The following is a 16,548-nucleotide window of genomic DNA, read 5'->3' on the forward strand; positions in this document are numbered from 1 at the left end:
CCCTGCACATACAACAGTTGGCCAGATCAAGAACACTCTCCAGGAGGTAGGTGTATGTGTGTCAAAGTCAACAATCAAGAGAAGACTTCACTGTGAATACAGAGGGTTCAGCACAAGATGTAAACCATTGGTGAGCCTCAAAAACAGGAAGGCCAGATTAGAGTTTGCCAAACGACATCTGAAAAAGCCTTCACAGTTCTGGAACAACATCCTATGGACAGATGAGACCAAGATCAACTTGTACCAGAGTGATGGGAAGAGAAGAGTATGGAGAAGGAAAGGAACTGCTCATGATCCTAAGCATACCACCTCATCAGTGAAGCATGGTGGTGGTAGTGTCATGGCGTGGGCATGTATGGCTGCCAATGGAACTTCTTCTCTTGTATTTATTGATGATGTGACTGCTGACAAAAGCAGCAGGATGAATTCTGAAGTGTTTCGGTGTATCTGCTCATATTCAGCCAAATGCTTCAGAACTCATTGGATGCCACTTCACAGTGCAGATGGACAATGACCCAAAGCATACTGCAAAAGCAACCAAAGAGTTTTTTAAGGGAAAGAAGTGGAATGTTCTGCAATGGCCAAGTCGATCACCTGACCTGAATCCGATTGAGCATGCATTTCACTTGCTGAAGACAAAACTGAAGGGAAAATGCCCCAAGAACAAGCAGGAACTGAAGACAGTTGCAGTAGAGGCCTGGCAGAGCATCACCAGGGATGAAACCCAGCGTCTGGTGATGTCTTTGCATTCCAGACTTCAGGCTGTAATTGACTGCAAAGGATTTGCAACCAAGTATTAAAAAGTGAAAGTTTGATTTATGATTATTATTCTGTCCCATTACTTTTGGTCTCTTAACAAGTGGGAGGCACATATGCAAACTGTTGTAATTCCTACACCGTTCACCTGATTTGGATGTAAATACCCTCAAATTAAAGCTGACAGCCTGCAGTTAAAGCACATCTTGTTCGTTTCATTTCAAATCCATTGTGGTGGTGTATAGAGCCAAAAATGTTAGAATTGTGTCGATGTCCCAATATTTATGGACCTGACTGTATTAATATCATCCAAATGTTTTTTGCAAACACTACTGATAGATGCATTTAATAATTGTATAGCTACACAATGCTAATGCTGGTCCTCTCTGCTGTTGACCCAATTGCCCTTGGAGAGGGTTAACCAGTGGGTTGCAACAAATATTGTCAATCCATGGACTTTTAAACCAGTCAATCTAATCCAAGGATTATTGCAGGTCTGCACATACAATAGTAATATAAGGGTTATCTCCTTAGACACTAGAATTTTTATTCAAGTAAAATGTTTCTGGAGTATGGCAATTGTTTTTTAGGTACCTAATGGAGCTTAAAACTACATTTACACTGCAGAGGGTGATCTTTCAATGGGAAGTTTCAAAACCTAAATCTCAGGGTGGTTATTGCTCTTAATATGCATATTACAACCTTGGGAATTTTCATTTATAAGTAACAAGGTTTCAACATGTGTCAATTGTTCTTTTATTAAACATTAAGAAAAAACAGGATTTTTTTCTCAAAGTATGGCTTGAATTATTTCTGATGAAAACTGCAGAACCTTTGGAAGTATCATTAGCAGTGTTACTCGTAGAAGCCAAGGGGTATTGATTACCTGTATAGCACTTCAGTCAGACATCACTTCAAATAGTGTACTTGATTTATTGAGGTGTCAGAGGAAATTAACTGTCTAAGACAATCAGTGTTGCATCAACGCAACCACTCAGATTCATATTTGCACTGGGAAATGTCAGTTAAAGAATGGAAGTTTTCATTTCTTTTGTTGCTGTAGACCAGGTCCGCCTGGAGAAGTTTATCTTTTGATCGTGTTAATAAAAAAAAAAGATCCCAGTAAAATACAATTTTAGAGATTTTACCTACAGAAAACATTGTTAAAGCAGAGATAAGCCCAGACAATTGCAGCAAAAATGGTCCAAAAACTTCAAAACAAAATATATTAGGAATATATTCAGAGCTTTAAACTGTACCTGTAGTAATATAAAATGAATTAATCTAGCACTTCTAAAATGTCCTAAAGTTTCAAATCTTTAGGAGCTGTTATACACAAATGTTGGCTTTGTCTAAGAACTTCCTACAATGAACAGTGAAATTGCCAATCACATTGCTGAACCTAAAGGGTGGTATGGCAACTGGTTTCCTATATAGAGTTGAGGATCAATTGCTAAAGTGCCTCATATTTTATAAATCTTGAGATTCTATAGAAAAAAGTAGAGTTTAAAAAAAATGTAAAAGTAATAAGTTTCCAATTTCCTTGCTTCTTTCAGAACTTAGAAAGTACTGAAGCCTTAGGAAGCCAGGCAGCCGCCATACCTAGAGAACAGTGGCAGCCACTATACTTCTTTCACTACAGGTTTCCTTCAGGTTGTGGTAACTGTTTCAGATCTGTCTAGGTAGTGGTGGCAGCTCTTCCAGATGCATTCCAAACACCAATGAAATCCACTATAAACATCCACATATGGAGGCTGTACACCACAATTTCACCCACTGAATAACCCGAGCTAATTTAGAGACTGAGAGAGGAGATTGTTGGAGTCAGAGCTACAGTCAGGTCCATAAATATTGGGACATCGACACAATTCTAAATTTTTTTGCTCTATACACCACCACAATAGATTTGAAATGAAACGAACAAGATGTGCTTTAACTGCAGACGGTCAGCTTTAATTTGAGGATATTTACAGCCAAATCAGGTGAACGGTGTAGGAATTACAACAGTTTGCATATGTGCCTCCCACTTGTTAAGGGACCAAAAGTAATGGGACAGAATAATAATCATAAATCAAACTTTCACTTTTTAATACTTGGTTGCAAATCCTTTGCAGTCAATTACAGCCTGAAGTCTGGAATGCATAGACATCACCAGACGCTGGGTTTCATCCCTGGTGATGCTCTGCCAGGCCTCTACTGCAACTGTCTTCAGTTCCTGCTTGTTCTTGGGGCATTTTCCCTTCAGTTTTGTCTTCAGCAAGTGAAATGCATGCTCAATCAGATTCAGGTCAGGTGATTGACTTGGCCATTGCAGAACATTCCACTTCTTTCCCTTAAAAAACTCTTTGGTTGCTTTTGCAGTATGCTTTGGGTCATTGTCCATCTGCACTGTGAAGCGGCGTCCAATGAGTTCTGAAGCATTTGGCTGAATATGAGCAGATAATATTGCCCGAAACACTTCAGAATTCATCCTGCTGCTTTTGTCAGCAGTCACATCATCAATAAATACAAGAGAACCAGTTCCATTGGCAGCCATACATGCCCACGCCATGACACTACCACCACCATGCTTCACTGATGAGGTGGTATGCTTAGGATCATGAGCAGTTCCTTTCCTTCTCCATACTCTTCTCTTCCCATCACTCTGGTACAAGTTGATCTTGGTCTCATCTGTCCATAGGATGTTGTTCCAGAACTGTGAAGGCTTTTTCAGATGTCGTTTGGCAAACTCTAATCTGGCCTTCCTGTTTTTGAGGCTCACCAATGGTTTCCATCTTGTGGTGAACCCTCTGTATTCACTCTGGTGAAGTCTTCTCTTGATTGTTGACTTTGACACACATACACCTACCTCCTGGAGAGTGTTCTTGATCTGGCCAACTGTTGTGAAGGGTGTTTTCTTCACCAGGGAAAGAATTCTTCGGTCATCCACCACAGTTGTTTTCCGTGGTCTTCCGGGTCTTTTGGTGTTGCTGAGCTCACCGGTGCGTTCCTTCTTTTTAAGAATGTTCCAAACAGTTGTTTTGGCCACGCCTAATGTTTTTGCTATCTCTCTGATGGGTTTGTTTTGTTTTTTCAGCCTAATGATGGCTTGCTTCACTGATAGTGACAGCTCTTTGGATCTCATCTTGAGAGTTGACAGCAACAGATTCCAAATGCAAACAGCACACTTGAAATGAACTCTGGACCTTTTATCTGCTCATTGTAATTGGGATAATGAAGGAATAACACACACCTGGCCATGGAACAGCTGAGAAGCCAATTGTCCCAATACTTTTGGTCCCTTAACAAGTGGGAGGCACATATGCAAACTGTTGTAATTCCTACACCGTTCACCTGATTTGGATGTAAATACCCTCAAATTAAAGCTGGCAGTCTGCAGTTAAAGCACATCCTGTTTGTTTCATTTCAAATCCACTGTGGTGGTGTATAGAGCCAAAAATGTTAGAATTGTGTCGATGTCCCAATATTTATGGACCTGACTGTACCTGTTAGCTATGTAAATCTGTTCAATGGGTGGTTTTGTGGTGTGTGGCCTTAATTTTTGGATGTAATTATCAACAACAATATGGTTCGAGGGCCTTCCTAAACAGTCTATTCAATCTACAGTCATGGCCGAAATTGTTGGCACCCTTGATATTTTTCCTGAAAATCAAGTATTTCACACAAAAAAGGTATTGCATTAACACATGTTTTGCTATACACATGTTTATTCCCTTTGTATGTATTGGAACAAATATAAAACAGAGGCAGAAAAGCAAATATGACATAATGTCACACAAAACCCCAAAAATGGGCTGGACAAAAGTATTGGCACCCTTAACTTAATATTTGGTTGCACACCCTTTGGAAAACATAACTGAAATCAGTCGCTTCCTATAACCATCAATAAGCTTCTGACACCTCTCACCCGGAATTTTGGACCACTCTTCCTTTGCAAACAGCTCCAGGTCTCTCTTATTGGAAGGACACCTTTTCCCAACAGCAATTTTAAGATCTCTCCACAGGTGTTCAATGGGATTTAGATCTGGGCTCATTGCTGGCCACTTCAGAACTCTCCAGCGCTTCTTTGCCATCCATTTCTGAGTGCTTTTTGACGTATGTTTGGGGTCATTGTCCTGCTGGAAGACCCAGGATCTTGGACGCAAACCCAGCTTTCTGACACTGGGCCCTACAGTGCGACCCAAAATCCTTTGGTAATCCTCAGATTTCATGATGCCTTGCACACAGTCAAGGCACCCAGTGCCAGAGGCAGCAAAACAACCCCAAAACATCATTGAACCTCCACCATATTTTACCGTAGGTACTGTGTTTTGTTCTTTGTAGGCCTCATTCCGTTTTCGGTAAACAGTAGAATGATGTGCTTTACCGAAAAGCTCTATCTTGGTCTCATCTGTCCACAAGACGTTTTCCCAGAAGGCTTTTGGCTTACTCAAGTACATTTTGGCAAACTGTAGTCTTGCTTTTTTATGTCTCTGTGTCAGCAGTGGGGTCCTCCTGGGTCTCCTGCCATAGCGTTTCATTTCATTTAAATGTCGACGGATAGTTCGCGCTGACACTGATGCTCCCTGAGCCTGCAGGACAGCTTGAATGTCTTTGGAACATGTTTGGGGCTGCTTATCCACCATCCGGACTATTCTGCGTTGCAATCTTTCATCAATTTTCCTCATCCGTCCACGACCAGGGAGATTAGCTACAGTGCCATGGGTTGCAAACTTCTTGATAATGTTGCGCACTGTGGACAAAGGCAAATCTAGTTCTCTGGAGATGGACTTGTAACCTTGAGATTGTTGATATTTTGCCACAATTTTGGTTCTCAGGTCCTCAGACAGTTCTCGTCTCCTCTTTCTGTTGTCCATGCTTAGTGTGGCACAGACAGACACACAATGCAAAGGTTAAGTGAACGTCTCTCCTTTTTATCTGCTTTCAGGTGTGATTTCTATATTGCCCACACCTGTTACTTGCCCCAGGTGAGTTTACAGGAGCATCACATGCTTGTAACATTCTTATTTATCCGCAGTTGTGAAAGGGTGCCAATACTTTTGTCCAGCCCATTTTTGGAGGTTTGTGTGACATTATGTCGAATTTGCTTTCTTTCCTCCCTTTTTTTGTTTTGTCCCAATACACACAAAGGGAATAAACATGTGTATAGCAAAACATGTGTTAATGCAATACGTTTCGTGAGAAATACATGATTTCCTGGAGAAATATCAAGGGTGCCAACAATTTCGGCCATGACTGTATATCCTAACAGGGAGGCCCCTCACACCCTAGCTGTTGGTAAATCTAAAGGAGATTGTAGAATAAGAGTGTTACATGAGTGGTGATCTTGCATCAATGTATTAAACAAAAAATTTCAGCAGATCTGACAGACTATTTATCATCTGTGCCTGCTGCTGTTTCTTTGTGAATGTAGAACAGTAAGAAGAGCTGGTGAATAATATAGTTACTCATGGCCTTTTTTGTTTTGTAGTGGTTACGGAATCCCGGCCCCCAACATGAGAAGAGAACACTGTTTGGAGACATGGTTTGCTTCCTGTTCATAACCCCACTTGCCACCATCTCTGGGTGGTTGTGTCTTCGAGGAGCCGTGGATCATCTGCACTTCAGTAGCCGACTAGAAGCAGTTGGACTTATTGCACTCACAGTTGCACTCTTTACTATTTACCTCTTTTGGACACTTGTGAGTATTGTATGTGTTTACTTTACACATTCATTTAATAGTATTGTAAATGGTCTGTTTCTGACATGGATAACCTAAGCGGTTTTTCCTTTAGCTTGAATTTTATGAGGGACATTTACTATTTTTGATAATATATTGGATGTCTACAGGCTTCCAAGACTTCACCACCATATACCATGGCCTTTGCTCACAGGTCCCCAATATTTGTCAGATTATGAGCTATACCGAGTGTTAGCAAGTCATGACTGACTTGCAACATAAGAAAATATATAGCTCAAAATGAGTTAATAATAATGTAAATTGTGTTGTAAATGTTCTTTTCTTGGTTGACTGGTGAAAACTGATAATTCTCATCTTTTCAGGATACTGGGAGTCGCATGAAAAACAGTTGAGAGCAAAATGTAGTCCTAAACCACTGGCTGGAGATCTTGTAGACTTTAGAGATTTCCAGTGACCCTTAACAAACACAGCAGTAATGTTCACCATCCTCAGACCCTATCAATAGGGAGTACAGCTCAGGCCTCACTATGGCAGCAGTTTTCCCACTAATACATACTGTATTTTATGCACGTCTCTATTTCGCAGTTAAAACCACAGTTACAAATTGCTGCCCAACCTTGCAAAATGCCACCTAAAACCAGTACAATATAAATGCTGTCACAAGAGATCCATAGCTCTTCTGGTCCCCACTATACTGTATAAATGCGCTTGCGGCCAAATACAGTCGCAGCTAAATATGTTTTGTAACATTTCAAGTCACCACGATCTAAAGAAAAATCAACATACCATGTACTTTGAAATGTGAAATGGTGTTGCGCTACGCAATGCATAAATAAATAATAAACGTAAAAATAAATGAAATGGAGTGTCAAGTGGAACTATACTCCAGGTATAATAATGATTGCTTATAGAAGCAATGTGAGTGAAAACAACGATAAGTGTAACAAACAACAACAGGGGTAAAAACCAAGTGAAAAAATGGTCTATAATATATATATATATATATATATAAAGATATATATAAATATTATAAGCAAAGTGTGACACAATGAATAAATAGTCCCAGAAAACATCAAAACAGTGACTCTTCAGCATAAGCTGTGAAACATCATTGGTCACTGCAAACGAACAATTCTGCACCAGCTAGTGTGCGAGCTCACCTTACAACTGCGACCTGCCAGGGGTCAAAAAAGCATATACACAGACCGATGGGTTGATCTTAGTAGTAAATAAAACAAGGACTTCTCTCCACGGCAAGCAGTCCCAGGTGTAAGTCAGATGTCCTTATAAGGGTAAGACCATGAATCTCTTTCTCCTCCAATATCCATACATGCAAGAAAACTTCCCATAGTGTAGTAAGTTTCAAAGGAATTTATTATAAAAAGTACACAGAGAACCTACTCACATGTAAAAATGGGGTTCGGACCCTAGTGACCACTGATGTTTCACGGTTTGTGCTGAAGAATTACTGTTTTGATATTTATATATATCTTTATATCTATTATAGACCACTTATTCACTTGGTTGTTCACATTTTATTTTTGTGTACATTTACCATTTTTTGGGCCACGTTTTTACCCCTGTTGTTGTTTGTTAGACTTATCGTTGTTTTACCCGTTGCTTCTATAAGCAATCATTATTATACCTGGGGTATAGCTCCACTTGACACTTCATTTCATTTATTTTTATGTTTATTATTTATTTATGCATTGAGTAGAGCAACACTATTTCACATTTCATTTATGTTTTACTGTTTGGAATATAATCAGGTGTTTGCAGCCACTAGGTGGGGTTCTTAGCCATCTGGCAGCGCAGGAGGTTTTTTTTTCCCTTTTTTTTTCTATACCATGTATTTTGCATCCTCACATTTCCATACAGAGGCAACATAAATTAACACAAGGGTGTAAAGGCAGTAGGTGGACATCAGTCATACTGCCTCGGAGAGTCTGGCAGGTAAGCTGTGCTGCAACTCTTACACATTCTCCCTACACCATTAAACTATATGTCTAATCACTAGCTTCCTACCTATGTTGGTTGCCAGGGGGTTCTATTATTTTTAGATCTTTCAAGCAAACTATGCTCTTGCTTCAAAATGTACATCAGAAGTATGAGACACCCTCGCGGATGTTATTATTTGAGTCTGGAAAAGAAAAGTCCTTATCTGCATAACATTTCTGGGTCAGTGACTCAGAGTACTGAAACAAGAGGGTCACCTTAACAGCCTGGCGACAATGGTTTGCTGAAGTTGAGGTCTGCCTTGCCAGCCTTCATGTTTCTTTAATGACAGGTTTTCTTTAATTTGACCTGCAAAAATAAAATTACATCAACAGTGTAGGTGTTTAGAACAAGTGCAATGTTTGACTCAGATTTTATAAAGAACACCCAGGGCTACATGTGTACCACTTGAGAATAAGTTTTGCTAATAGCAAACACCAGTGAATAAGCTTTTTCTAACCACTTGCCTACCGGGCACTTCTACCCCCTTCCTGCCCAGGCCAATTTTCAGCTTTCAGCGCTGTTGCACTTTAAATGACAATTGCGCAGTCATGCAACACTGTACCCATATGAAATTTTTTTTAATTTTTTTTTCACACAAATAGAGATTTCTTTTGGTGGTATTTCATTGCCACTAGGTTTTTTATTTTTTGCGCTATAAACAAAAAAAGAGCAAACATTTTGAAAAAAAAAAGTTTTTCTTTGTATCTATTATAAAATTTTGTAAACAGGTAATTTTACTCCTTCACTGATGTGTGTTTATGAGGCTGCACTGATGGGCAGGGATAGCCAGCACTGATGGGCACTGATAGCTGGCACTGATGGGCAGCACATATGGGTGGCACTGCTAAGTGGCACAGGTGGGTGGCACTGCAGGGCACATGGGTGGCACTGCTGAGTGGCACAGGTGGGTAGCACTGATGGACACAGGTGGGTGGCACTGCTGAGTGGCACAGGTGGGTGGCACTGCTGGGCATGTGGGTGGCACTGATGGATACAGGTTAGTGGCACTGATGGGTACAGGTGGGTGGGTGGGTGGCCGATCCCTTCGCTGACAATTGCTGGTTCTTGGCAGTACTTTGCTCACGCTGTGACAGCGTGAGGAAAGTGCAGCCGATAACTGGCAACTGTATTTACCCGGTGATCGCTGTGTCATTGGACACAGCTGATCACGTGGTAAAAAGGCCGCCGTGATTGGCTGTTGACCATACCCCATGATCAGCTGTGTCCGTAGGATACAGCAATTACTGGTGGCGCCGGGTGCATGCCGCTGGGGGCGCACAGAGGAGCATGTTCTGGAATGACGCCCATAGACGTCATCCCATGATTTCACAACCAACCTGTAGCCGTCCTTCGGCTATAGCACAGTTGGGAACCAGTTAAAGTGTGTATTTTTTTTTTGTCATTGTTTTAAGAGCAGTTTCTGTACTATTGACAGCCATTTAATTGGTAAACATATTGTTGCTTATGCTTCTTCAGTAGGCTTTTCTTTACACATTACAGAGCAGTGTCAGGTCTAATGCACACAAGCAAATAGCTAGGTCTTAGGAGATCCAGGCCTTCACCAGTCTGTATAGGGTTGTATATGAAAGGTTTTTACTGATTCTGCAGATTTTGTGGGAACCCGATTATCACATCTATAAGCTTGTTGAACATCCTGTTCCAAAGCTCCCTTTTTTGCTGTAATAGCCCCCACTTTTCTGGGAAGGCTTTCCACAACATCATAAGGCTCCATGCATGCTGGATAAAAAACACTGCTGATAGCGTTTTTAGTAGCAGTACATGTAGAGGGAAAAAAAACAAGAAAAAGGTTGTTAGGAGCATTTAGGAACATTAGCGTTTTATCAGCATTTTTACAGTACATGTAGAGGAAGAAAAAAGCTGTTAGGAGCATTTTAGCAGTGTTTAGCAGCGTTTAGGAACATTAGTGTTTTTATCAGCGTTTTTACAGTACCTGTAGACTAAAACAAAAGAAAAAACCCCAAAAAAATGCTGGAAAAAACACTGGATAAAAAACACTGGTAATAGTGTTTTTAGTTGCGTTTTAGTAGCATTCAGGAGCGTTCACATTTTATCAGTGTTTTTCCAGTACATGTAGAGGAAAACAAAAACAAGAAAAAAGCTGTTAGGAGCATTTTAGCAGCTTTTAGCAGCGTTTAGGAGCATTAGTGCTTTATCAGCGTTTTTACAGTACATGTAGAGGAAAACAAAAAATAACCTAGAAAAAAAGCTGTTAGGAGCGTTTTAGTAGGGTTTAGCAATATTTAAGCTCCATGCACACTAGTGTTTTCTTAAGCTCCTAGAATCTATTATCAGCATATATTTTTTTCTGCTCCTGGAAGCTAAATACTGTTATCCTGTGTTCATGCACACTACTTTAGGCTACTAGTTTTTTTGGAGCATTTTTCCAGCAGAAAAAAAAGCTAAACGCTCCTAACCGCTTTTTTCGAGCTTTTTTTTCTTCCTCTATATGTACTGTACAAAACGCTAATAAAATGCTAACACTCCTAAATGCTTCTAAACGCTACTATGACACACCTGAAAAAAAACGTTTTTCCAGCGTTCTTTGAGCTTTACAAAACCGTGCATGGAGCCTTAGGAGTATTTAGGAGCATTTAGCGTTTTTTTTTCTCCTGCTGGAAAAATGGTCCAAAAAACTCAATTTGTTTTCTGCTCCTAGATACTGAAGCTAAAAAATACTGATAGCCTAAAGTAATGTGCATGGACATATAGGATAAAACTGTTTAGCTTCTAGGAGCAGAAAAAATGCTAATGTGCATGGAGCTTTAGAGGTTTTTTTTTCTGTGGGATTGTTTACCCATTCAGACTGAGCATTTTGGAGGTCAGGTACCAATGTTTCACGAGAAGACCTAGCTTTTAATTTGTGTTCCTATTCAGCCCTAAGATGATCAATAAGGCTGTGAGGTTCAGAGCTCATGCCACCTGAGTCCCTCCATATGAAACATGACAAACCATGTCTTTATGGCCCTGTTTTTTCTTTGCACAGGAACACAGCTAAAACAGAAAACAATTTTTTACCAAACTGTTGCCATACCTGCACAATTGTCTAAAACATCTTTGTATGCTGTAACAATAACCCTTCACTGGGAACACCTGAACTCAGTCATTTGGAGGGCTTCATAAATGGCCATATAATGGGTGTGGGTCACCTCTTGGCACCGATTCCCTTCCGAGTCTGCTGTGAAGCACACTCTACATGAGTGGCAGCTTCAATCAGGTCAGAACTATCCCAGTGGCCATTGTGTTCAAATAGAAAACTTTTGTGTAGAGATCATCCGTGGCAGTTGATCAAATTGCAAAAAGTGATGGGGCCACAAAGACAGTAAGGTGGAGGATTATGTAAAGAGAAGCACAAGGGCAATAGAGTATGACGGAATTCAATTGAGACTTCTAGTGGAAGAGATACTTCTCTGTACTTGTGATGTCTGAAGTGTATGCAGGCTATCCTCACATGTGGCAGAGCTTTCAACTGTCCGGGTTTCAAACTGTTTTTCTAAAGAGCACATAAACTCTAAAAGAACTACATCATATATCACATCTTATGACATCGGTGAACTGCTTGTGTTAGCCAGCAGACATTACAACTGTGCTAAAATCAGAGTGTCCCAATCGCTTTACCTTTATCTCTGAAACCACTAAGCAACTTATTCACTCCCTTGTTATCTCTCACCTTGACTATTGTAACTCCCTCCTCATTGGCCGACCTCATCACAGGCTATCCCCTCTTCAGTCTATCATGAATCGGATAAGAATGGTATAAAGTGAGCGCTCCTGACCAAGCAGCTAGCACTAAAGGTAATCACAGTGTACCCATAAAAAGCAGGATAATAACAACAGAGTGCAGCGCTGAGAAATGAGTGCAAAAAACAAATAGTCCGTGGTTATTACTAGAATATAAATATATAGTCCCAAGAAATAGATGATGAAGACCAGGAAGCAATGGAAAGAGTGCGCACTCACCGGACGCGCATGGAAAATGCGCATAAATGAATATCTCCTGGAATCCTAGAGTAGATGGAGAGAGTGAACTCCAATCTGTGGATCAGTCAGCCTGGGAAGATATATCAGAGATCCGGAGGTCCCCTTAAAGGTGGTATGATTATCAGCCAGACTCCAAAAGCTCCGTCCCTCTGGTGGTGATAGGTAAGCACTACAGGGATCCTGCAAATGGATTTAGCTCCCAATGGGAACCAAAAAACAGGTGCCCATAGTGTAGTATTTTAAAATCGATTTATTGAATAAAACTCAAGTGACAAACAGGGTAGTAAGGCTGTGTACAGTACATGTATTAAAGCAGAGTACGCAGCAATGGTACTGACCCTAAATTAAAATGGCCGCGGGGCTGTCTCGTGGCTCCGGGCAGAAGATGACGTCATGCTCTGTCGGTTCCTCCTAAGGCCTTTCGTGCCCAAGCACATCATCAGAAGGGATACCAACTTTCCTACAGACTAAATAATAAATACTAAATTGGGTTATTTTCACCAAAGAAATGTAGCAGAATACATCTCAGCCTAAATTTATGAAGAACAATTATTTATTTGCAAACTTTTATAACAGAAACAAAGAAAAATGTGGGGTTTTTTTTCAAAATTTTCTGTCTTTTTTTGTTAATTTAGCAAAAAATAAAAACCCCAGTGGTGATTATATACCAACAAAAGAGAGCTCTAGTTGTGTGAAGAAAATAAAATTGTAGTTTGGGTACAATGTTGTATGACCGCGCAATTGTCATTCAAAGTGTGAGAGCGCTGAAACGTGAAAATTGGCCTGGGCAGGAAGGGGGTAAAAGTGCCCTTTATGGAAGTGGTTAATAATAATAATAATATCTAAGAATCCATGGTTGTGTTGATTCCGCAAGAGCTTCTCTTGTGCTGCTATGCAGGACTGCGGTGGTGGGTTGCAGTTCTCATTGGCAAACACAATACAATGATAAAATAGATATATGGATGTTGTTCTATCTGCCAATTAATGCATTATGCCTGAAAAATATATGTTTGGAACTACCTTAAGATAGTTCCAGACAAATATTTTTCCAGAATAATATTGATAAAATTATTTTGAATTATTTTTTTTATACATGATGGATTTTGGTTTTATTCTACTATGTGTCAATAGTCCTTTTTCCTTTGTTTACATGTAATTATTTTTGGAAGGTAACGGTGCATAGTTACAATTAATAATCTGTTACTGTGCAGTGATTTAGGTAGACAAAGAACAGTTGTACAACCATAAAAGTTTAAATAATTTGAAATAATTAGGGTCTTTAAAGTGTATTTTTGTAATCAGCAAACGTATAAATACATCAGTGGTTCATATAGTGAACTCGGTGTAGAGCTATTCACCCTGAGGTCATCACAGAGGACTAGGGGGCACTCTTTATGTCTAGAGGAAAAGAAATTTAATCTCCAAACACGGAAAGGTTTCTTCACAGTGAGAGCTGTGAAAATGTGGAATAGACTCCCTCAAGAGTTGGTTCTGGCCAGCTCAGTGGATTGCTTTAAAAAAGGCCTGGATTGTTTCTTAGATACACAGAATATAACTGGGTACTAACATTTATAGGTAAAGTTGATCCAGGGAATATCCAATTGCCTCTCGGGGGATCAGAAAGGAATTTTTTCCCCTGCAGGAGCAAATTGGATCATGCTTTACTGGGTTTTTTGCCTTCCTCTGGATCAACTGTGGGTGTAGGATTATAACTTTTTTTTTATGGTTGAACTGGATGGGCTCTTGTCTTTTTTCAGCCAGACTAACAATGTAACATGTTATACTTGCCTGCTCTGTGAAAGGGTATTGCACGGAGTGGCCCTGAAAGTCCCCTTCTGGGGTCCCCAGCTGGCACTCTAGACTCCTGCTCTTCTGCGTGCACCACCATAGCAAGTCACTTGCTATGGGGGCTCATGTGCGGGCTTGTCCCTAAGCTGTGTGTGTCCATAGATACGCACAGGGCGGCTCAGCCTGTCCCCCTTTCCCTTCTCACAGGATGTGATTGAAGGCAGGGAATGCATTAAGCTGAAAATGTCTTGCCTTTGCAACCACATTAAATCTGCCTGGAGTTGGCCTTTATACCATACAGTGTTCTCTGTATGTTGGGAGACAGTTTTGTTCAGTGGCTGAAATTAGAAATACATAACCTGGATATTTATCTGGCAGAGCTGTTGGTTTCTCTAGAACACCAGCAAAATAAACCAAGCTTTTGCTAAGATTTTAGATCTACCTGGCACACCATAGCTCTGCCTGGCTAAGCGGCAGGAGTCCTTGGTGGGTAGACTATGCACCCTGTATGCTTCATTTTAAAGCTTACTGTAATTAGAGCGTATCTTTCATTTGCCATCAGTTCACACCTTTGACTTTATAAATTACCTTTAAATATTGCTTTTTGTTTACTTTATTTGTTGTTTTTTGGGTTTTTTTGCTATACAATACTTTGCCCTGTTTTGATAAGTACCTGTACATTTTTTTCCATATATTTGTATGCTTAATTTTCTCGCTTACTGTAATTAGAGTGTATCTTTCATTTGCCATCAGTTTACTCCTTTGACCTTTTAAATTACCTTGAAATATTGTTTTTTTGTTTTTTTTTGCAATACACTTTGCCCAGTTTGATAAATAACTGTACATTTTTGTCATTTTATTTCAGGTGTCATTTAGATACCACTGTAGATTATACAATGAATGGCGTCGGACCAATCAGAGGGTTATTCTGGTGATCCCAAAATCGATCAATTTACCTTCCAATCAGCAGTCGTTGCTGGGCCTGCACTCTCTCAAACGGAATTCTAAAGAGACCATAGTGTGACAGTGGCTTAAGAGGGACTTGTCTGGCAGCCACACACACTGTAGCACTATAAATCTCCCTCTCTTTTTTCACTTGGACTTCATTTAGAGACTGTTAACCCCTAACTTGGACATCCTCATTTCCTGGAGCAACAGAATCCAGTTTTAATTTAAGTGATGAATGCTGCAATTATGTATTTGCTAACTTGCCAAACTTGTTCATTTAGCCGGTGGCATCTTGCATACAAGTCTCTAATACAACAGCCATTAACCTCCTATTTTGTTACCTTATGACATGAAAATTGAAAATACGCAATTGTATTTTTTTTTTATTATTATTGCAGTTTAAGGCAAGCCGTAAAGAGTACCTATCTCTTCATAACAATGGAGGCAGTCATTTATAAAATGGAACTAATATTTGCTCCAATGTTATGTCATATTAATAGGAACAAATGACATTGTGGAAGCATGGGGTGTTTTCAGTGTCATACCTCATCATAAGAAAGCTGTCTCCATTTTTTTGTAAAGGGCAGGTAAACTTTACACATGTTAAAGTGAAGGCATAGATCTTAGCACAATATTTTTCTCCAGTGTTGTACTTTCTTGAAATTATGATATGCAGCCATTTTTATTTTTATTTTCTTCTGTTTTCAGCACATTTTGTATAAATATATTTATGGTTTCTAAGCTATTTTTTTAAAACAAGTATTTTTTTCCAAGCCTGGCATTTACAGGATCGATACGCCAAGAGGATGTACGTGATTATAACACTGAATAATGTCAGTTCCTTCCACACGTTACTTGGGGGTGGCGCTGAAAGAGAGGATCTTGATTCTGATCGGATGGTGTTCAGCATCAGCTTATGTTCCTACAAGACACAGAGAGACATTCTTATCCTGAAGTCCACCCATTAACCCTTTCACTACTGGAGTATCTTAAATATGCCATTAGACTTCAATGATGACTGGGAGATGGCTAGCAGAGGAAATAAACTTCAATAATTTTTAAACTATTTCACATATACCTTATGAGTTATTATAAAATTGTGCATTATTTAAGTAATAAATACTATAAATTCTTGTGGCAAGTCTTTTATTGTATATTGGAAAGAGAGACTTTTATTTTTTTTTATTTTTATAACCTCTACTATGTTCCTCAGCAGGCTTGTCACTACTGTTCCTTTAAAGCTAAAGCTGACCATACTTTTAGATTTTTAAATACATTTTTGCACAAATATAGGTATGAACATTCATATGAAAATTCTCTGTACATTCGATGACTTGATAAATGTCATATGAACGTACTTCAAAATTTGTTTTTAACAT

At 39.6% G+C, this 16,548-nt stretch overlaps 1 protein-coding gene across 2 annotated transcripts in view; it reads left to right on the forward strand.

Moving 5' to 3' along the window:
- Window positions 1–16,303, forward strand: part of MARCHF3 (membrane associated ring-CH-type finger 3) — a 342,991-nt gene extending 326,688 nt beyond the window's left edge. For both annotated transcript variants that reach the window (XM_089684768.1, XM_089684769.1), the window contains 2 exons: window positions 6,227–6,436; window positions 15,087–16,303. In XM_089684768.1, coding sequence (XP_089540894.1) covers window positions 6,227–6,436; window positions 15,087–15,245 — 369 coding nt within the window. In that variant the 3' untranslated portion in view covers window positions 15,246–16,303. The remainder of the gene's footprint in view (window positions 1–6,226; window positions 6,437–15,086) is intronic.
- Window positions 16,304–16,548: the final 245 nt, after the last annotated feature.

This window comes from Staurois parvus, unplaced genomic scaffold (genome assembly GCF_062004578.1).
Source record: "Staurois parvus isolate SC_StPar_1 unplaced genomic scaffold, SC_StPar_1.0 ptg000355l, whole genome shotgun sequence".
Taxonomy (NCBI): Eukaryota; Metazoa; Chordata; class Amphibia; order Anura; family Ranidae; genus Staurois; species Staurois parvus.